A 23,076-nucleotide genomic window follows, 5' to 3' on the forward strand; every position below is an offset into this window, starting at 1 on the left:
ATTTACAACATGCAGTGATGAAAGAAGAGGAAAAATTATGGGATAAATAGGGGTCGATATATCTATATATAGCGCTGGAGACTCAGCGAGAGACAAGGCGGTACTGGCAGTAGCGATATATAAGGGTAAAGCGAGAGGCCCAAATTAAATTAAGATGGAGGTTTTAAAATTTACATCTAAAAATATTTATGGTATTTGCTTGTTAATGTGGAGAATAATAAGGGTTAGGTTTGGATTAAGTCTCCTATTACATATTAATGGAAATTCAAAACCTGACTTATGACTCGGCTTTGACGCCTGACCACCTAGCCATCTACATATCTCCTTCAAGTTCCTTTCAAGAAGAAGGGAAATTTGGATTATTAATTGGGTTATTTTTTTGTTAGGAATATTTGGACATTTTGGTAGTCTCATTTTCTTTTTCTAATGATGATTGGACAACTTAAAATGATTTATTAATGGTGCTTTACTATATAAAGACAAATAGAAGGGCACAAATAGTTCAATCTCTCAAAAATTGGACAAATCAGTCAAGTTATTGTCTGATAGTGACATGAGATACCTCTTATGTCACTCACTAATAGTGACATTGAACAACACTCGGGTCACTATCTGACAGTGACACAAGAGTTATTTAATGTCATTGTCAGACAGTGACTGGACCGATTTGTCCAATTTTAGAGAGACTGAACCATTTTAACATTTTGTCTTGTATAAATAACTTTTTATTTATTTATCATTTTCTATTTATTAATTGAATGGTTAGATCATCCGCTACGTACCTTGATTATCTTTTTTCTTTTGGTACAATTGTTGGTGCCATCTGGATTGCCTTTTCTAATGCACTATTATTATGAATAATTTGGATGTTTTTGTTTATAATTGAGTGGCTTCTCTTACTTTCTTTACAATTTTTAGATGTATATGCGTATTGAATAATACTTGTCTTGGCTCCTGAAAAAAATGAGGAATTCCTTCTGAAATGAATATGTGACCAATTGAAAATGGACAGTTGTCCAACCAATGAAAAGTAATATAAACAATAAATAATTCGGTATAAGTCCAATTCTTATGATAGAATTTGTGTGCAATTCACACACATATTGTTAGTAATTCAAGTCCTCTGACTTCAATGCCACATAGGATTACATTCCTTTTCTAATTTTATGAAGTAATCATATATATTTTTTCTTTTTAAATTTATTTTTATGTTTCAATTATGCCCTTATGATTTAAATCGAGAAAGACTGATTTATATCATAATAATTAGCTAATTAATACAACTATTGATACTTATTGCAATTTATAAACGGGTAAGAAATTAATTTTAGGTCAATAGTTACTATATTTGATCTTTTAGTTAATTATGATTTGAATTTATAAAATATTTTCTTGTCTATCCATTTTAATTTTGAAAATCCCATAAACATGTTGTTCACCCGTTTTCGTGTTTACTCCTGAGGTGGAAGGGCGAAGTTCCCCACTGGCTTGGAGACCACTTGTTGGTCGACAAGTCAGCTTTCTTTGGTGTGTGAGCGTGCCACTGCAATATAAATTCTAGCAGACTTATTTTTAGAGTGGATTGCTTGCGCCTCAAGTTACTGACTTCTAAAACAAATGATTGTGAATTTGGGTGAGGAATATCTCCCAAGTAAGTTCTTTTCTTGCCTCAAACTGGTGAGGACTCATAATTTATCTCAGTATCAAATGGTTGTTCTGGCCAGAATAGATAATAATAAAGTAGACTGTTTCAGGCAGAACTGTCTTTCACAAAATTAAGAAGGGAGAAATCAACTCTAGAAAGACAAAAAGATGGCTGGAATCCCATTTCTGCCTGGGTAGAAGTTTCTGATCCGGGCTGGACTGGGTATATCTGTGCTGGACTGTGTTGTCAACAACTTTAGCTGCTTGGCTTCAGCTGTAAATCGATACCAAAGTTCGATTTTGGCAGAGCTTCAATCTACTTCAAGCCTTGGGAGACTTTTGAGCAGGCAGAACTGCAGCTTCTTCAGTTTGAAGGGACAGAAGTGGCTATTCTCGAGGATTTAGCAAGCTGGAACTATGCTGTAAAATTTGTTGAGGTTTTCATATTTGTGAAAACTCAAACTATGTTTGTCTTGGCTTTTGCTGAACCAAATTTGTAACGAGAGGGATCTCGTTTTCAGAAGACTTGTTTTCTAAATCTGAACTTTGGAATTCTGATCTAAAGCTGTTTTTCTCTTGGGATTCAAGTGAGCTTTTTCTTGTTTGTTTTTTTTGATTGATGAATTGAGTGTGTTTTTGTTTCTTTGCCTTCTTTCGTCTTTATAAGAGATCCTCCTAAGGAGGTCATTTTTAATCCTAAACAATGGGCGGCAAAAAGATCTCTTATAATGTAAAGTAAGAAGGGTTTCTTATCAATCAAGGCAGATAGGTTCTGAGCATTCACCTCCTAAAAACAGTCCCTTCCCTGGTTTCCTGGGTGGCAGCTTTCTAATTCAACCAATGCCACCGTCTGTGTGGGCTTTTTATGGCGGTTTTGGCTCTTTTTCTTTTGTATTCTCTGAGTGGTTCCCTGTTTCCCGTTCTAATTTAGAAAGCCTGATCCGTGAATTCCTTGGGAGATGGTGTATTGATTTGGAGAAAAATCTTGAACACAGATGGGTTTTTGATCTTCAACTGGCAGTGTTTCAGAGACGTCCCTCTCACATTTTTAAACTTTAGTTGGAATTGCTGACTTTTCCAAAGTTGAGGCAATCACGTGGGTGTGTCTTTGATCCCTTGGTTTTGAATCTATCGAAAATTACTGGCTGATCTTTGAAGCCCATTTCGAAAGTTTCCACATCTGGGCTTTCTTTGGGCTGAGGCTTTATTTCCACATTCTTGGTGTGAAGCCCAAAACTGTTTGGATCTTTATTTTTGTTTCTCCCAAGTCTCTGGGCTGGGCTGGCATTTTTATCATGGGCCTGTCTTCTGGTCTTGGGCGTGCCGAATTTGAGCCCAAACACATGCACTAATACAAAAAATAAATAAATAAATTTTCTATAATCTTTCTTCTTCTTCTTCTTTCGTCTTCCTTCTTTTTCTTCTTACAGTCCTATGGAGGAGGTTTAATTATCTATGGACTAGGAATATACATGAATGTTAATTAGGTATGGATAGGTAAATTACCTATGGAGAAGGTATACATATGAATGCTATTTATCTATGGAGGAGGCATACATATGAATGTTAATTACCTATGGAGGAGATATATGATATGAAATTACCTATGAAGGGGGTAAATCAAACCACCCAAAGACATATATATAATATACCTCACCATAAAGTATTCACTGGTTGAAAGCGTTTCATAAATTGAGATTAATTATCTTCATTTCATATTTTTTATGGGAGGGGAACAAAATATGTAAGGCCAAATTTGTAGTTTTTATCCATAAAAAAAACTCACGCCATAGACACACAGATTAATCTCTTCTTAGGTTATTCCAAACAAGGTTTTAACAAAATATAAAAGTATCAGCTCTTCATATAATTAGAATATGTAGATGCTAATTAAACTTAACAATAGATGAAATTATTTTTTGCTGTCTACAACCACCAACAACGCCATGTGTTATGATACATAGATCCTTATTTCCTAGCTCTCAGGCTAAATTATTTAAACAAGCATAATTTTACATTATTCTACATTATCTTCTTCTAGACCCTAAACCCTATGCGTTCATCTGTTTAGGAGCATTCATACTCCATGCAGTGAGGCTCTCTACAGTAATAGTCTCAGTCCCATTGTTGAACACAAACAAGTGAGCTTCCTTGTTAACTGCTAGAGTTGGATAAACCCTAGATGTGATGCATGTTTTTGCTCCAGGTCCAAAACTTTCAACAACAGAATGATCAATCTGTAGTTTTGAAAAAACCAGAAAAAGCAAATTAATTAATAAGAATTTATATCATTGCAAATATTAATTGAGTTTAAAAAGGGTTTTAAAAAAACGCACCAAACTCCTGAGGGAAAGCTTCTTGTAAGAAGTCAAATCTATATCCACAAAGCCAGCAAATGATGGTTTGTACAGGTTGTTCTGCAAAGACGAACTGTCCCAAAAAAAACAATGGAAAATACAAATGGCAAGAGTTAATTACATGGTAATTACAGTAATTAAGGGAATTAAATTACGTACCTTGTTGCATCAGAGCACATGAGAACTAGGTGCCTGCTGCCTTGAGCTTTAAAAATCCTGAAGAAAACAGGAGTGAATTCCTCTAGGTTTTGTGATGCTAATGTCAAAAGTCCAAAAGGCCCGAGGCCACCTTGAACTTTTGAACCCTTTAGGCCACAAAGTCTTTGGGCATCGAGGCTGGTCCAGCTAGGGTCAAAATCTTCGGCTTTGTCCAAGCTAGGGATTGAGAAGAGAACATCAACATCGGCCTGTGTGGTCCAAGTCCAACAACATAAGTTAATGCAAATCAATAATTCACAAAATAATTCAGTTCAGAAAAGTTAATTTGTATTGCAACATGCATGCATGTTAAGAGGGTCAAACCTGAGCCGCAGTTATTCCTTTAACTTCAACATAATCTCCTAGTTTGAGCTTTTGAATGTTCAACTCGACTTTTTGCCCTCTTAGAGTTTCTAGTTCTTCAATAGGCCATTGCAACAATTGTTTCCTATCTGGACTGAGCCACACCACCCTTGGTATTGTCTGTAGAATTAATACCCAAAACAATATATATGTTCAACAAATCAAAATCAACAAACTAATCATAATACTGATTGTTAGAAATGTGATCAGCAATGTAATCAGTACAAATAGTCTTGTACGGTTATTACCTGAATTCCGGCCCATCCCTTAGCAACATCTTCTTGAGATGTATCAGACTCATTAGCCCACCCCCACAAAATTCTCCTACTCTTTGCAGGATCAAAGAAACTCTTGGATGCATAAAAGTTGCCATAGTCATATCTCAACCCAGACCAACCATCCACCAAGGCTTTATCAGGAACATACCTATCTTTCTCAAGAAAATATTTTCCAATTGTGTAATATTCATACCTAGTCTCATCAAGGCTCACTTTCATAACATGCTTAACATCCACACCAAAATTTGATGTGTCCAACCCAAATTTGCCAACCAATGGAACCGGGTAAAAATCCGGGCATTCCCACATACCCGTATGGGGAGCCGAGTGAAATGGGTGATGGGCCTTGACCCAATGCATGAAGTCCTTGCTCCTATACAAATGGGCCACTCCTCTATGCTTCCTTCTGCCACCCACCAACATCTTCCAATGCCCATCAATCCACCAAGCTGTTGTCGGGTCGCGGAATGCGGTTGCGTTCATACCGGCATCTGGGACCACTAGAGGGTTGTTATCGGGCTTGATCCATTGGCGGAGGTACGGGTCGGATGCGTTTGCCGGGATGGCATAGTTTTGGACCTGGCGGTTTTGGGGGTCGATTCCAGTGTAGAGGATAATGGGCTTGTTGCCGGGGAGAATAGTGGCGGACCCGGACCAACATCCATTTATGTCAAAGGGCTTGGACGGGTATATTGCAGGCTCAAGAGCTTCCCAATTGATCAGATCCTTGGACACTGAATGGGCCCAAACAATGTTGCCCCAAACCGCACCTTTGGGATTGTACTGATAGAACAAGTGATACAGACCACCAAAGTACATAGGTCCTGTTTGCATTCAGAAAATAGTAAATTAAGAGAGTGATTAAGGAATTAATTTAGACTATAATTGTTAATTGAAATAAAGGGTTGCAAAATCTGAACGTTGGGAAAGAAAGACTCACCATTAGGGTCTGTGGTTGATTGGTTCATGGGCCACCATTGGAAGGACAAAGTACAACAACAAAAAAGTCAGTGACTCTACTAACTAGAAGAGGATTTAGGAATGAATATAACACTTGTTCCGTAAACATAGAAAGGTCATTAATTATTTGCCAACGGGTCTAGCCTAGTGGAAAGGGTCTTGATCACTGTGATAGTGTGTGTAGGAAACCCTTCTTCTTCAACACCGCTTATATAAATATAAATAAAAAGATCCGTAATATTATTTTATATTTATGATATAATATTTTACTATGCTGTGATGATTTAACTGTTGATTTTCATAACTTTAGAAAGAATAACCATAATGAGTTTTGACTGAGGCAGATCTGGAACATATATCGGTGAAATTTACAGAATGATATGACACCAAAACCTGAAGCCTTCAAAAACCACATGAAGCCTGTGATCAAAACTGACCAACACTAGCTATTTTCCAGGACACAGTAATCAATGGCCGAAAGAAAAGAAAAAAAAACACCGCACCCATTTATTTTTATTTTTATTTTTATTTTTATTTCAGCTGTAGGTTACTAAAAAGTAAAGCTATAATGAAATGTGACATGGTCTCACAGATAAATGACTAGGATGTTGATTTTCTGAGGACCATTCAAGAACCAATAGGGTAGCTAGGCATGCCAAGATGGTGGTCCATGCACCGCAATATTTAAATTGAATCATATCCATCCATATTTACCAATTAGATATGTACGTCTGTAAAGTGCAAATAAGTTGGTAGCAACACATCAAAAATGCAATGAACACCTAAAAGATTAACCCAACTAAAATAGAAATATAGGTACCAATGTCTAATACCTAATTATGAACGACACTCCGAAAAAGTCATTATGTATGAAAAAAAAATTACATTTCACTGAATACATATGTAATGACTTTTTCACAATGCGAATAACAACTATTAAAATTCTGAAAGAAATTTTAAAAAAAATTAAAGTAAATAAAATCCTCGATCTAGTGGATAGTTAATGTGTCGAACTAGTGCTCTCAGTACATAAAAATAGGCTCATTTATTTCTTGCACAAGATAAAAAGGGTTAAAGCACTTAAATTCACATACTCTGATAATGGCATCCATATTGAGCAAAATAACAAACCAAAAAAATGTTCTGAGCAAAACAATAAAAACCCTTTTATTATTCTTCAATTAGGTAATTCCCACTAGCTACCAAAAAAGAAAGGAAAGATAAAAGCCTAGAGAGCTTAAACACTACGGCAAAACAAAAGATTAGTGCCTGTAAACGTCTCTTCATAATCGCATGCTTGCTTGTTTTCTTCTGTTTTGGAAAGTGCTTGCTTGGCTCGATGTTCATAAGTAACCGTGTAATTAAGGAAGTTATACAACATGCAATATTGTGCAGATGAAAGAAACAAAAACCAAACTTGAAGATCATCATCATCTTAGAAAGTTCTAGAATTGATCAACCAAAGTAGTACCAGTACCAACCGTTAATCCAGTTGCTTGGAGGTTGAAAGTGAAACGCAGTTCTGTGGACTCGGTTGACTTTGACGGCAGCAAGAGACTGAAACTCGGGGTAAACGTTGTGTGATGCTTCGACGGCGTCGTTTTTTATGACAAAAACACAACAACAAGCAAGTAAAAGAACTTGAAGGAACTTTTTTAAAGTATCCATTAAAACACAAGTGGCAGATTAATTATAGCAGAGAAAGGAAGAAGGGCTTGATATAATGACATAGAGAGAAAGAAAGGATAGTGGGGGTGTTTAGTGATATCAAATTAAAGGTTGGCTTGGCTTATCATGTTTATATATAGTGTGAGGCTCAGTGAGAGAGAAGGTTGAGAGAGAGAGAGAGAGAGAGAGAGAGAGAGAGAGAGAGAGAGAGGTGGAAGGAAGTTTAATAAAGAAAGTGATGCTGCTAGATGTCGAGAATAATAAGGATTGGATTAAGGATAACTTTGTTATTAGTCGAGCGGTTAGTTATGGGAATTTAAAAGACAAATAAAAGTTTAAAGGACTTCGTGGGTAAAAGTTTAAGTTGATAAAGTGTGAATTAGCACACTCAATGTTGCCAGATTATTTCAATCTTCAGAGTTCTCAAATAAATAATCGATGGTACTCATTCCTGTCTTCTCTTACGTTTATTTCACATACAAAATTATTTAATATATAAGTCCATCTAAAAATCTTTAATCAAAATACCCCAAGGATTGGGATGTGATTCTCATTCTTTATTTATGATATTCCATCTTTTCCTATACTGATTGATGGTAAGTAAATATGCCATGAATTTTTATCCAAAATAAATCATCAACTAAACTAAAAGAGCTACAGTTAGTAAAATATCAATACACTTGAAAAGTATTTTCAACATTGAAAAGTAAAATATGTTCTGAAAACCCTAGCCACTAAGAGAGAGAGACAAAGAAAAAGAGAGAGAACGCTTCAGGATCTCATCGGATCTTAGGTGTTCTTTAACTTTTTGTGGACCTATGTCAATCTACTCTTCTTTTGGCATATCTATTGTCTCATATCTGGGCTGGCTCTGGTTGTGATCTTGTGAGACTGCTCTTTGAGATGTTGCGGCTTGATCATGATAGATCCACTACTCATTGGTGCGTTGAGACCCTGAAGTAACTAGATGGCGCTCTCTATGTCATTACCAAAGGAAGATTAGTGGCGCGGTTGGTTTTCTTTTTGCTGATATTGGTTTAGTTTGTTCAATAAAGTCCAGAAACTCTATGAGTTTTATGTATTTTTTCTCTCATGATTCCAGAAACTTAGTTGAATTCGTTGGGTGTTCTTAGTCTCTTTGAGAAAGTCATGTTGGTTAGCGACTAGTTTTTGTCTTTGATGTCATTAGACTAGATTCGTGGAAATTATGGTTGTTGAAAGAGGTTTTAGAAAAGTTTTTTTCGAGTGTGATTCTCTCCAGATTGTTTCAGCTTTTCAATTAGCTCAAGTCACTATGAAGTTTTATCCATGGTTGCCAAATTGATATTGGAATGTTTTCCTTTATTGTCTATGTCCTTCGTACTCTTTATTATTCGTATTGATCTAATAAAATTCTATCGCTTTTTTTTTTTATCAAAAAAATTTGAAAAGTAAAATGTCACTAAACTAAAAGAGCTATAGTTGGTAAAATATCAATAGACTTTATCTAGTGATACCTCTCTTACTAAAGTTAGAAGATATCCCAAATTTGAATCCTCCTACACCACTGATGATTTTTAATTTTGGTTACAAAGCTCAAATTGAAGTGACTCTAAATCGATTTGAATGGTTTAAATCATTTCAAACAATAAAGGTGGACCCAAAGAACCCTATTCGATGATGATGTGGTGGAATATAATACAGAATCAAATTGTAACAAGTTCTGGATATTGTACATTCTCATGGCATGTTTGGGTCGGCATTAGATCAGATTGAAGAGTTTTCCAAAGAAATAAAGCCGTAGCTGTCTTTCTTCTTTCTATTTTTCTCCCAGCTCTCCTTTGATTTGTGGTGTTTTCATATTTATGTGGGTACAGGAATACTCTATCCACTTCTCGGACATTAAGGTGGTTCATGTTCAAACTCGAGATCAAAAGAGTAGTGATCGATTTTAGTTAGTGAGATTTCCAACCCACTTTTAAGAGATTATTTAGGGCAGCTGATTTTGAAATGAGAGCCCCGAGGACTCATGGCGTCCGACAAGGTTCAAGAGATTTATGTGCAGCCATCAATCCCGCACTTTGATGGTCATTATGATAATTGAAGCATGTTAATGGAGAATTTTCTGAGATCCAAAGATTGAAACTGGAATTGTTGAACCATAACCAGAAGCAGGAGTAGTGTTGATGGAAGCACAGAGAAAGAATCTAGAAGATCAAAACCTGTTTTTTCAAAATGTTTTAACTGAGGATGAACTAAACCTTAAGAACAACAGCAACATTATTTTCTTTTCAAAATTGAAACCTTAGCCTGTCTATAAAATGTCTGGTAAAAAAGGTTATACACAAGAATTTGTCATCTAACTGGTTTGTTTTCTTCTACCTGTGATAATGTTTGGTGGGAATAATTGATGTGTGATGGATACTGTCTCTTGTTTTCCAGTTTAGGGTTCTTGACAATTCTCATCTAATCTCCACATTGCAAAGATGATAACTTTTAACTAAAATCTGCATATGCTTTCATATTTGTTGTGTTCTGTACCTTCATGCTCATTACCTATCTTCCACTCCAAACTCATGCTTGCTTGGGACAAGAAGACTTTTATGCCGGATACCACATGGGACAACTTCTCCAATTCACCACATCTGTGCACAAACGGGGGTTTAGGAGATTATGTCTTTATCTCCAAATTATTTGCGAACGAGATGATAGAGATTCTTTTTGAACTTTATGTCCCATCTCCAAATGTAAAACCAAGATGGTAAAGAATACAGATGGTCACCGAACACTGCATTTGCTAGTGGGTGGGTGCATGTCATTCTCTTAATGTGCTTGCATAAAATTACATACACCAACACGTGTGTGTAGGGTAAAACGTTCTCTTGCAAGACAAATATTTATATTGTGAGACTGTCAATTTGGAACATATATTCAGGCAACTTGAGTTAACAATCAACCCAATCAATGGTCCAAATTACTAGCAACATGAGCATCGTATATTGACCGAGAGTGTAAACAAGAGAACGTTTTATTCGTAAGTATATGTTTGGTAACTTGAATAACAAAAAGATGAGCCTCGGGAGAGCAGAGACAATAGATTGGTTTTCAATCAAATGTGCTTAGCAGATGAAAAGACCAACATTTCATTTGGGCCCTTCACGAGGTGTTGGCAAGGCTTTTAACTCTAAAAGGTAATGTGAAGTGAGAGTTTAGCTCAAGTGAAGTGATTAGACTGCATATTGTCTTCATCACGGGAATTGGTGTGGAAAGAAGTGAACAGAATTTTCCAAATCATACAAATATGCTAATGACTATATTCTCCTCCTCAAATAACACTATTTGAGATCCCTCAACCGAAGGTGACTATGTACATAGAGTCCTAAACAATTTGATTTCATAAAACGGCTCAAAAGGAAGAAATCCATAATAAAAACAACTCAATATTCTGTTTTGTGACATATAAATTGAACTAATAATTAGGGTAAGCACAAACTTGATTTCATAGAAATGAGGAGACAAAGACAAGGCAGTGAAGGACTTAAGGTATGGGAAATCCAAGAAGCAGGGTCTGGATTTGACATGGGGAAGGATCATGAACAATTGGCAGAGTGAGCATGAAGACGGTCGCGAACAATTTAAGGAGGCTTTGTACAAATAGATCACTGTGTGATTTGTTTGAAGGACACTCAAGAGTATTGGACAAGTTAGCATCAGTTTGTCCATCTTGTTTTTCAGGACTGTCGAATCTTGGACCTATGGGTTTAATCACTAAATATGCTTGAGAAAGGGATCTAAACTTGGTTCTGTTTCTTTGCTTAGTCCTAGTTACAATCGACTTATATGTGTGTACAAGTTCAAGGCTAATATGTATGTATTGGAAACGTATATAATCATCCATGTATTCCCTTGATAAGCAATTTAATATACTGATTTTTCCTCTTCCTCTTTCTAAATTCTCTTTTCAGCGACTTTTTTTCAACAGAACAAAAAAATTTGAGCCCAGGTTATCATATTTCTTCTATATTGTTCAGGTTCATCAGTATAACAATATATGATATCCGGTATTACCAACAACTGACTAAAGTCCCTAATGTAGGATATGGGTGAATTGAGTATTTAGGTAGTTTAGTGGAAGCGAAAAACAATGGAAAACAGAAAATATAACAAAAGGGATAGGTCTGGAATCACTCCAGGGGTTTGACTTATAAACCCTACTAAAATCAGGAAAACTTTAAAATCTTACTAAATCTGGAAAACTTAGAGAACAAGTTAGAAACTAATCGCAGGAATAAAAAAATGCCAGATTTAAAGACCAAATTAAATGACTTCCTCTTCCATCTCTTTCTTTTGTAAACCCTAATGGGTTTGACAAAGATGTCAAGATAAAGCAAGAGAGGAAATCTCACCTTTTTCTTTAGGCTTTTGGAAACTAACCAAAATCACCATCAAATAAGTGAACTACCAATAATCTCCACATGAACAGGTCCCTTCCCTGAAGTGGTGAAACCGGTTTACGTCTCGGACAATGATCACCCTCTGTGTGACAGCTGATACAAACTTAGTAAATGTATGGCAGTCACCGCAAACCCTCAGATTCTTTGTAATTCTGATAGGAGTTCCATCAGCAGTGGCAATAAGGCCAAATGCAATTGCCAACTTCTCACTATGTGAATACAACATAGCCAGCTTCACTTCCTCATCAACATCATGTAGCACAAAATTTGTATCAGGAACATACCCAGCCAGCTCCAACTTCTTACCCAAACTCTCGAGCATAGCATAAATCTTTTCTGACTGCGGATGAATCCTATCTCCAGTGCTAAATTGGTAAGTTTTATTATCCACCTCAATCCATGTCAAACCAGGTACTTTCTTTAGTCTCCTCTGGCTCATCAGATCTCTCATCTTTGCTACATCTTTCCACCTACCTGCTCTTGCATAAATATTTGAAAGCAATACATAATGTCCTGCATTTTCGGGCTGTAGTTCAAGAAGCGAATTCACTGCCTTTTCTGCTAGGTCTATATTCCCATGGATTCTACATGCCCCAAGCAAAGCGCCCCAGAGTCTCTCATCTTTCTCAACTGCCATACTCTCTACCAATTCTAAGGCCTCATCAAGTCTCCCAGCACGGCCCAAGAGATCGACCATACAAGTATAGTGTTTGATGTCTGCTCTGACAGCAAATTCATCCCACATCAAAGAGAAAATCCGAAGACCCTCTTCAATCAAGCCTGAATGACTACAAGCATACAGTAGTGAAACAAATGTGATCACATTTGGTGATACTCCACTATTTAACATCAAATGAAAAATAGCAATAGCTTTTCGGCCATGTCCATGATAACCATAAGCTGCAATCATGGCACTCCATGTTATAACATTCTTCACTTGCATCCTATCAAAAATTTCCCTCGCGGAATCAATGCACCCACACTTAGCATACATGTCAATCATTGCCGTTCCTAAGATCACATCCAAGGAAAACTGATTCCTGCATATATAATAATGAAGAAGTCTAGCCCTATGCATAGCACCCAATTTTGCACAAGCATTAACAATAGTCACCATAGCAACCTTATCCGGCACAACACCTTCTTCTATCATCCAATCAAACAAAACCAAGGACTCATCAGCATTCCTGCACTCAGCAAATGCACCAATCATCACCGTCCACGTTACAAGATCCCTGTTCTGCATTTTATCAAACAGTTGACGAGCATCATCTACAACCTTGCATTTTGCATACATGTCCACGAGCGCTGCACAAGCAAAGTTATCTGCAAGCAACCCATGTTTCAAAACAATGTCATGAACCAATCTGCCCATTTTCAGGTCCTTCATATCCCTACAAACCCTAATCACAAAAGGCAATGTATAAATATCAGGGGTCACCCCACTTCTAATTAGCTCCCTAAATGTTGCAAAACCATTAGTAAAATCACCAACATTTACAAACCCACCAACCATTACACTCCAAGTCACTGAATCTCTCTCCCCCATCCCACCAAACAGAGCATAAGCATCACCCAAAACTCTACGCTGGGCATACATGTAAAGCAGCTTGTTTGCAACAGTGAGATTTTGGAGCATCCCATTGACAACCACTTGGGCATGGACTTCTCTAATGTGGGAGATGTTTCTAGAGCTGAGCAGGGCAGTGACATAGAATTTCGGCCGAGAGCGTGACAAGAGAGGCTGCGGTTCTTTATGTATTTGTGTACGGGCGATTCTGGTATCTGCCATAATAGCAGCTGTAGAAAACAAGTAGAGTTTAAGGATGCCATGGCTTGCAACAAGGTTGGTCTGGTTTTTCAGTTTGAGCATAATAATGGTTGAGGGAGTCGAAATGTTTCAAACTGCCATGAGCTTTATAGTTTAAGAATGAGAAGGAAAATGAGCGGGAAAACGAAACCTTGACAGATACTTTTTTGGTCATCCGTTTTAAAGAAATTAGTATTTTTATAATAATAAAAAAAAATTTAAAAACAAACATTTTTATTAAGAAATTAGCTAATTACACTATACAAAAGTACTGTAATCCAAAGAACTTAAGATGTGTTTGAAAAAAGAGCTTTCCTAAAACAAAAGGAAACCAAACAATGATCACGTACACAATTGGCTTAACAAAATAGCATATATGGAATAAAACTTAAAACACATGTAGGTAGGTTTCTGCCTTCAATATACATTCCTATATTGAGCTACACTTCTAAATCCAAAGACTGGATTTATTGATACACTGACTTGAGATAGGAACAAGCAATACACCCTTCTCTTACATCCTTTTTCTCAAAAGCAAGAAAAATTGTAGGATAATGATACAAATACAAATACCAATTTAATGCAAGTGATTGAGCTAAAATCACACCACTACTAGTTTAGTTGTGTAAGCGGTGACCGGGGTATAAGTGACGGTTTCAACTCCTTCACATCGAATGATTCGTATGAATGGTTTTCCCGGAATTCCTCAACAAGAGCTTCCATAGGCATGGCTCGAAGTGACTCAATCGTGCCCTTGCTTGGAACTTCTGGCTCAGTCTTTTCGGGTGTAGATCCACTAGGTTCATAATCCTACATATTAAACACCAAAGTCATGAACTGAATTGCAAATGCGCACATATACTAAACCAGTAGGATAAATTGCCAACCTCAGTTACTTTTCTTACATATCAGGCACAAAGTATGTCCACTTCATGAAGATAATCTTGAGTGATAAGTTCATTAATCCTCATCATCATAATGACAAGTTGTGAGAAAAAACAGCTTACCGCATACTGGTTCTGGAAGGTATCCCGTGCCCTCTCTTCAATTGATGCAGCTTGGCCAGAGTGATCCTCCCGAAAAGTCTCAAGGGTATTTGAATGAGCCTTGATATTCTCCAAGATTTCAGAAATAGATTCACGCTCCTGCTCATGCACACCTGTAGGAGGTTTCATAAATCGTATGCTTAGAAAACTTACATGAATCTTTATCTACATTTCATGACAACATTCCAATTTCATCATTGTTCAAATCGAAATGCATAAATCCCTAAAGAAAACAACCAAATTCTACAGTTATTATAACTGCATTATTTCTAAAATAGAAAAGTATATATAGCAAAGAAGCATAGTATATTGTAGGAGATACAACCCCCAGAGTATGAAACAAAACAATTATTTGTATGTCATCCACTCTCTCAGCCACTTTTCAAACCGCAAACATTTTGGAATGTGTACAACTAACAGGCACTTGATTACCAATTGGATCACGCTAACATTTCATTTACACAATTAAAACATTTATGAAAGAACACTGATCACAAACACATAAGCACAAATCATCTAAGCTGGACTGAGATTCAGAGTATTTGTGCAATCACCAGTTGATATATTAGAATAAGAAAAACAAAAACTCACAATCAACATGCTGAATGACATCCTCACTATTCTTTGCCACATCTTGCTCAACTGCAGCCCTCACTGAATTGACCTCAACATCATGTTGCTCATTACAATCAGAAGCATTCCTGCACCAAAATATAATAGATTTAGAGCGATCAACAAACAAAATCTACACTTTGCATAGAACTGAAAACATGTCCCTATATTGTTTAACAAGAAGTGCCCTTTTTCTGTTAAGGTTAACATGCAATGTTCTTTCTCCTGTATATACTTTTTTTAAAAGAACATTAAAGTGGGTTGCCCACACAAAATTTAGGCAAAGGCAACAAAAATCCTAATGAACAGGATGTGAAAAGGGTTTCCCCACCTGATAAGTGAAACCATGGCTGAAACATGTTTATTTCCCATATCATTCACAGAAGCCTGCGTCATTTTCCAGTGCTCCAAAGCTGAATCAACAGTACTTACACTAAACAAATAAAAGGACAGAACAAACATCAACATTCAAGAAAACAAAGTATATGGATCAAGACTCGATATATAACATAAAGCATTAACTTACCTTTTCTGTAAAAGAACCTCCATGCGACAATGCTTAGCAGCAGAATAATCAGCACCATCCTTAGCGTCATTCTCTGCTTGCATTGAAAATTCCATCCATTTTCTTTTTGCATCTGTGGCAATACCCTCCATGGAGGAAACATGACCATCCATGAAAGATTTGTCTGCAATGGCACTTTCTCTGAAACCAACAAGCTTGGAATCCACCTGGCAGTTCAACCAGCAATCATTTTGGAATGAGATTGAATACAAGCCTTAGTTTGAAAAACTAATAACAAAAATAAAAAATCAACACAAACAAACCATCTCTTTTTGGCGACAAATGTGAATAGAGACTAAGCTAGAGATATCAGCAATAAGCTTCTCAGCATCAGATTTCGACTGCTCCTGTGTGGCACAAACACTTAGCATGTCAGCAAAATTCCAAGAAGACGCTACATATGTACAATAATTGTGTATACATACCTCATAAGCCTTCTGAAATTCAGCAATACTATTCATTTTAATATCGCTCGTCTGTGCCACATGATCTTCAAGCCTCTTTGATTCTTCCAAAAGCTTGTGTAGGAATCCTTGAGAGTACTCAGAAATGTCCTTTGTTTGCTTAATACTAGAATGGAACCTCTGTTATACAAAATTTGCAGCAACTAAATAAGAAACTTTTATAAAAAGCAATTCAGAGAAATATAGGTGAGAAGCAAAGTTATTTTTCCATGCTATGCAAAATAGTTGATGCACAACATAGATTTTCATGCATGAACTTTATAAGAACCTCCAAAGCTACCAAAACTTGAAAATGCAATACGGTACATGTCAGATCACGTACCTGTTTCAATTCCTTAGCAAAGGCTACCATTTCACCCTGCTGTGTCGAGAGACCACTCTGAAGATCCTCAAATATTGAAGCTGCTTCACCAGCGTCTGAAGCTAGAAACTGGTTACGGAAAAATAAATAAATAAGCTCGTTATCAATCAACAGAAGTTGCAAAAATAAGAAAATTAAAATGGTGCAAAACTGATAAGTGCAACAGGTGAACTCCTTTGTTGCTACCTACTTCTTCAACAGAATTTGCATTAGAAGAAGCCAAAGATGAAATTTCCTCTAGAGCAGCATTAGAGCTCGCCTTGTGCAAACGCACAACGTTCTGCACTGCCTCAATATGAGAAAGATACAAAGTCCTTGAAGATGTCAATTTGTGCTTCATATCCATAATCGCCTAAAAGCAGGAAGTCCAAAACCATGAACACATCATTAAAACACAAACCAAAAAGTAAACAAACATAAAGAAAGAGAAAACTGTTGAAAACATTCAAACAATACCTTAACGTGTGCAGTTAAAAAAGAATGACAGAGGTTCTCAACACACTGAAGGTGCTCATTCTGACGAGACATTGATGTTGCCACCATCTGGCAAAGAGAACCAATTTGTTGGGCAAGATCTGCCTGGTAATTATTCACTACCAACCTATTATCAGCACTCAGCTTGTCCTCTCTACCTGCGCAGTATCACATCATAAACCAAAAATTAGAAAAATTTAGTCAATTTAGTAGACAATTAAAATAAGTTGAAAACTAATTTCTTAATGTACAACACGAACCAATTTTTAAGAACAAGGAAGCATTATCATGAAGTGCCTTCTCCAAGTCAGATTGCAACATGCATGCTTGATGAGCCAGGGCGCTTTCTGCCATGCATTCAATATATCAAAACAAACGACATAAACGCAGAAGACAATCAAATTCAAGAATTTAAGGATTCAGATATACCCGCTTTCTTCTGCTCAGAGATAATAAAATCCCTCTCTTTCAGAGCATATTGACATTTCATCAATTCTTCATCAGCCGTAGAAAGCAACTTAGTGGTATGATTCAAAGATTTCTGCAAAATTGTTTTTGCACTTAGTTTCAGAATCTACAAACAAACAAAAATCCACAACCAAGAATACAGTATATGGAAATATCTCACCTCAGTTGAATCGAGTTTGCCACTCAAATCATGACATTGTCGAACCTGGACATTATATTTCTCCTGCAACTCCTCAAATTGCTGTGTGTAACATCCCATATATGTAAAATTGAAGTTAGATATAACATAAAACCAGTAGAGTTCAGTGACTCATAATTTGAAAAACAAGTATCATACAAACAAACCTTCTGATGGGTCTCTAGCATAACCCCCATATTCTCAATCTGATCAGCCATGGACTAGACACAAGAAAAAAGAGCATAAGTATATAGAAAATGGAATCCATAAGACCCCTCAGAAATAGATAATCAACAAAAAAGGAAACAAAAGCTTGTATTTCAACATATATGGCAAGAGTTGCTTATCTAAGGACATAATAACTACCACCACCCTAGCAACAAGCAAAGAAGGGAGAAACGGAAAGTTAAGTTTCACAAAGCCAAAAGATAATTTCAAAAGCAGAAAGCAACTCTTGTATTCATAGAAATTGAATCAGGAGTTAACAATACCTCAAAAACACTATCAAACAGATCCAAATACCAATACGATCATTAAGAAACTGCAGGACAATGAAGTAATAATCACACCTTCCTTTCACTTTCCTCCTGATAGTAGCGCTCCTTTGGGATATAGACACCGTTCTTTTCACGTGCAGCATAAACCTCTGAACGCAATCACAATATTAGAACAATCACCTCAAGTTACACAGACAACTTTACTTAACAACTGGAATCCAAAGTGTCTGACCTGCCTTAAGCCGTTCAATTTCACCATAAAGATCCTTGATAAGAGTTGATTTCATCATTTTTTGATTTACCTACAAACAACCACAACAAAAATAATTTCAATAGATAAAGATGCAACTCCTAATAATTTTATGAGACACTATACAATACTAAAGGATTTGACACATACCACAGATCACATACAACAATAGCATTGTGCAATAACATAAAAAAGAATATTGCAAAAAATTGAGCCTCATACGGCGATCATAGCTACAGTCTTCACAGAACACAGACAATTTGCTAAAACAGAATAACCATTCCTATAAGTTTGTAATAATGTACAAACTTCACAAAGAAAATGACTTGATTATTACATTTCTTCCAGTAACCAAAAAGCTTATAACTTTCTATGCACCCACAATCAACTTCCCCAAAACTATACAAACTTACCCAAAAAGGACATATTAGATCAACAAATTGTGAGTACCAGTATGGAATAACAAACCTCAGGTTTATTTCTTATATTTTTCGCCCTGTGTGCATAATCCAGTGTACTCAAAGTTTCCTCCAGACAGTGCACAGCTGGCGAAACTGTAGCTATGATGCACGTCTTGGTTCTTCCTCCAAGTGAATCCCGAAGTAATCGTGTTAGCTTGCTATCCCTGATTCCAAATACAATCTGTTATCACAATTGAGAAGAACGAAGAACATAGGTATAAGGATAAAAAGTGCATGCAAACCTGTAAGGGATATGTCCAAGATGTTCCACCAGAGCATTGATTACTCGCCCTAAAGTCAGTAAACTTTTGTTGATTTCTCCGGCTTCCCTTGCACGACCCTAATAATTGTATAACACAAAATAAGAACAGTTTCAAGGATAGAATTAATAAAGCAATTCCCAATCACACTAGAAAAAACTAGAACAGTCAAACTAAATATTTGCACCTCTCGAGCACCCGAACGAGAGATATTTTCTGAGCCTGCCAAATCAACCAGATTCAACTTTCCACATTTGATCAACTCTTCACCTTCTGGGGTTGCTTCCTTAATGTGTATCGTGATGGAAAAGAGAGAATGTGACCGACTGAATTTAAAAAACGAAAAAAAAATTATGTAACACTCGGAAAAGCTGACACTCCAAAAAAAATGACAGTAAAAGAAGCATTTGCATTACCTTGATTGTTTGTTCAATAAAGTTTCTGCAGTGCGACGCTTCGAAGACCCTCTTTCGAGTAGAGTGAAAATCTCACTAGCACTCGTCACAATTTCCTCCTCTAAACCTCTTACAAGTACTCCACCTTTCCCATCCTCCATGAGAGGCAACTGCTTTTTCTGCTTCTCCTCCAAAGAAACTCTGGAAAGTTCCTCTGGAGCAAGCAGATCGGTAATCTCTTCATTGTAAAGCTCTAAGAAAGTGACTTTTACACTGTACTCTGCGTTCTGGCCCTCAAGGGTATCAAAAATCTGCTGGACAGCCCTCGGAATAACTCCAGCTTCGGGGGGCAATTCTCCCTTTGGCCCACTCTGTTGCAAGGGCCCATGATATCAACCGTTTTTATAAATGAAAAAGTATAAAACGTCACCACGAAACTAATTACAAGACAGGGGACACACAGTACCTTTGCCCTTTTGCATTCACCCTCCATTGTGTAGGTCTTTCCTGTACCAGTTTGACCGTAAGCGAAAATGGTACAATTGAAGCCTTCTAAGACTTCATTCACTATCGGAATCACAGCTTGCTCATAAAGATCCCTCTGCTGAGCATTGGGACCAAAAACCTAAAAAAAAGCAACAACAAAAAAAAAAGAAATTGGAGCATTACTCTACCAAATTGAAAGTTTTCATACAAGAAAACAGCATATGGGTTGAAGGAAAATACCTTATCGAAAGTGAAAACCCTATCGATATGCTTGCCTGCAATGTTCTGGGACACAGCCACTTCTCTCATGTATTCATTGCAAGTAATAACCTGCGGGGCATTGCTCCGCAACTCATCGTCACTAAACGGCCTAAAGCAGAATTAAAATTAGCAAATTAAGAATATGGGCAAGTAATTGGGGATTTCAAAATGATGCCGCATAAATCGGTAACAATTTTCAAAAACCCTAACCCTAGAGAAGGGAAGTACCTGCAACGAAGGAGGACCTGGACGTTGACGCCCTTCTCCTTATCGTGGCGACCCGACATTCTGATGCGATGGCGAGAAGGCGAGGGAGAGCCGCACGAACCTATGATGTTCTCGCTTGTACTAGATCCACTTCCCCAAATGTTTCTCTGTGCTTCTCTCTCACACACACTCTCTCTCTCTCTCTCTTTCTCTCTGTATCTCTGTGGAGAGAGTGTGAAATGCGAAATGGTTTTCTCTCCCTCTTTTGGTCTGAAATGGAAAGAGAGCGGGATGAGAGTGAGATTTGAAATTTTGAGAGGCGCTCTCTCTCTCTAAATATTATATCGACGGCTCCACTTCAAAGATTCAAAGAACGTAGATCGGACGGTTTTGATGATGTGGATATGTTCAATTTCAATTTCAGGTTCGTGGATTAGACTATATTGCCCTTATTTTTTGTCGGACCAGGGAATATTGGGCTCTGTTTGTGTTTTGCGGGCTCCTGTCGCGTAGTATTGAACGAAGTCACTTGTGAGTCGTATATGGGTATTGGATTACTAGTTTTAGGCCTTTGGGCTTGGCTTTTCTTGCACAAAGCTAATTTTATAGTAAGGGAAACATATACGGTAGTCGTAAATTAAATATCAAATTTACGACACATATGTGATGCTTTCGTAAGTCGAACATGAGACATCCTCCAATAAAGTGAAGATAACAACCACTACATCAAAAGTTAATAGATAGTCGTACAATTTTGTTTAGTTAACAATTAAGTGTTACAAGTTCAACATTAATTATGAGAAATAAACGAAATGCATACTTTTGGGATGTTTCTAAAGGTTTTGGATAAACAAAAAGAACATCACAATGGTGATGGTACGACGCGACGTCGAATTCCATTGATTAATATGACGTAAATTACAATTTTGGCTTTCTTTGCAAATCAAACAAGGCTACAAAGACTAAAATTGATCAAACAATATGGGCCAAACATGTAGTTCAACTAATTTACAAAGGGCATTTTCACCAGAAGTCCGAGGCAAGTAAGTGAATAATAAAATTTAACTACAGTAAGTCTTTCAAAAAAGAAAGTTTATATATATCTTATAGCATCCTTTCTTGATGAAGACCATATATAAGTAAGACTGGCATGACCAACAACACACGATTATAATGAAATTAATACCAAGTTTTGATTGAAATTGATCATTGTTTATCATATTTGTTCTCCTAGCCGTAATCAAGGGTCATATTCAAATAAGACTTGTATTACTATTTTACTTCAGTGTTGTCTTACAATTTTAGTCTCAATGTTTTACTTTTAAGGTATTCTGTCTTTATATAGAGATTTTAATTTGGACTGGGGTAGATGTTTGGGTGCATTTGAATTTGGGCATCGAAATAAACAAAGCTATCCATTTAGTCAGGGGAGGCCCTAGGCACAAGCAAGCAAGACAGCCGTCTTGGAAGGGTAGAAGGCCTTAAAAATTATATATACATACCTATATATATTATATAAATATTATGTTAGGTCCAAATGACATAATCATTCAATTCAAAATAAAAAAGAGGAAACTCAATAAAGACCCAATTATTTTTTAAATTTATAGCTTAAAATAATTAACTTAGTTGAATCAATTAGAAAATTTAAAAATACATTATAGAAAAATTTGATTATGTAAAGTTAATTGATATTTTTGAATCGAAAAATATAAGATTAGTGATATTTATTAAGTGATGTTTTAATGGATTTTATAAAGTTATTGTGTAAATTACATATAGATTGTTTCTTTTATGTTATAATTGTGAATTTGACTTCATACAATTTTTTTTTTAACTTACCAAAAAAAATCACATAAATATACATACAGAATAGAAGACCAATTGGATTTGCATTTAAGCCAAATCCACCGTATATAAGCTTTTGCATTGTGACTTTCACAACCTCTTCTAAATCAAAGAGCACTGGGGTTTGATCTATGAGCCTCTTTGATGGGTCGTAAGAAAAGGCGTGGGTTACACTCTAATATTGAATGCCAGCCTAGACTGCTCCCAACATAGTGGTTGCTATTGCACCAGTGACTTAGCTGCCGTACAATTTCCAGCATTGATATTGTAGACAAAGAAATTTTGGTGAAATAAATTCTATTGGACGAGAAAATAATTAGGGTTCAGTGAATTGAATTGTGGGCCTCATAATTCGCACATCTGGTGTATGACTCATCAAAATCGAATTAGTTGTCAAAAAATTGATACGTGGCGACATCCGATGGAGTGCATCAACGGTTCAAGATGAAGACAAAATTAAGGGAAAGAATCTTCTGTGATTGACTTTGATTTAAATCAAATATTAATTAGGTCAATCAATTGAAGATAATCT

The 23,076-nt window shown here is 36.5% G+C and overlaps 3 protein-coding genes across 3 annotated transcripts; all 3 read right to left on the bottom strand.

Moving 5' to 3' along the window:
* Positions 3,527-7,742, bottom strand: LOC18771596 (beta-fructofuranosidase, insoluble isoenzyme 1). The gene is made up of 7 exons (XM_007204044.2): positions 7,282-7,742; positions 5,781-5,789; positions 4,811-5,664; positions 4,524-4,682; positions 4,161-4,408; positions 3,981-4,074; positions 3,527-3,881 (listed from the first exon to the last, which is right to left on the bottom strand). Exons 1-7 carry the CDS (start codon positions 7,466-7,468, stop codon positions 3,696-3,698), a joined length of 1,737 nt encoding a protein of 578 aa, XP_007204106.2. The 5' UTR covers positions 7,469-7,742; the 3' UTR covers positions 3,527-3,695.
* Positions 11,906-13,693, bottom strand: LOC18771132 (pentatricopeptide repeat-containing protein At4g33990). Its single transcript, XM_007203241.2, has one exon. It carries the CDS (start codon positions 13,691-13,693, stop codon positions 11,906-11,908), a length of 1,788 nt encoding a protein of 595 aa, XP_007203303.2.
* On the bottom strand, positions 14,069-21,005 carry LOC18770336 (kinesin-like protein KIN-5C). Its single transcript, XM_007203929.2, has 23 exons — positions 20,718-21,005; positions 20,469-20,598; positions 20,209-20,367; positions 19,764-20,113; positions 19,535-19,673; positions 19,330-19,427; positions 19,095-19,251; positions 18,609-18,678; positions 18,449-18,525; positions 18,047-18,100; positions 17,862-17,942; positions 17,663-17,774; positions 17,494-17,580; positions 17,216-17,391; positions 16,950-17,111; positions 16,721-16,828; positions 16,360-16,518; positions 16,198-16,281; positions 15,896-16,101; positions 15,701-15,802; positions 15,349-15,458; positions 14,719-14,870; positions 14,069-14,521 (listed from the first exon to the last, which is right to left on the bottom strand). Exons 1-23 carry the CDS (start codon positions 20,774-20,776, stop codon positions 14,324-14,326), a joined length of 3,030 nt encoding a protein of 1,009 aa, XP_007203991.1. The 5' UTR covers positions 20,777-21,005; the 3' UTR covers positions 14,069-14,323.

Source organism: Prunus persica, chromosome G7 (assembly GCF_000346465.2).
Source record: "Prunus persica cultivar Lovell chromosome G7, Prunus_persica_NCBIv2, whole genome shotgun sequence".
NCBI classification, from domain to species: domain Eukaryota; kingdom Viridiplantae; phylum Streptophyta; class Magnoliopsida; order Rosales; family Rosaceae; genus Prunus; species Prunus persica.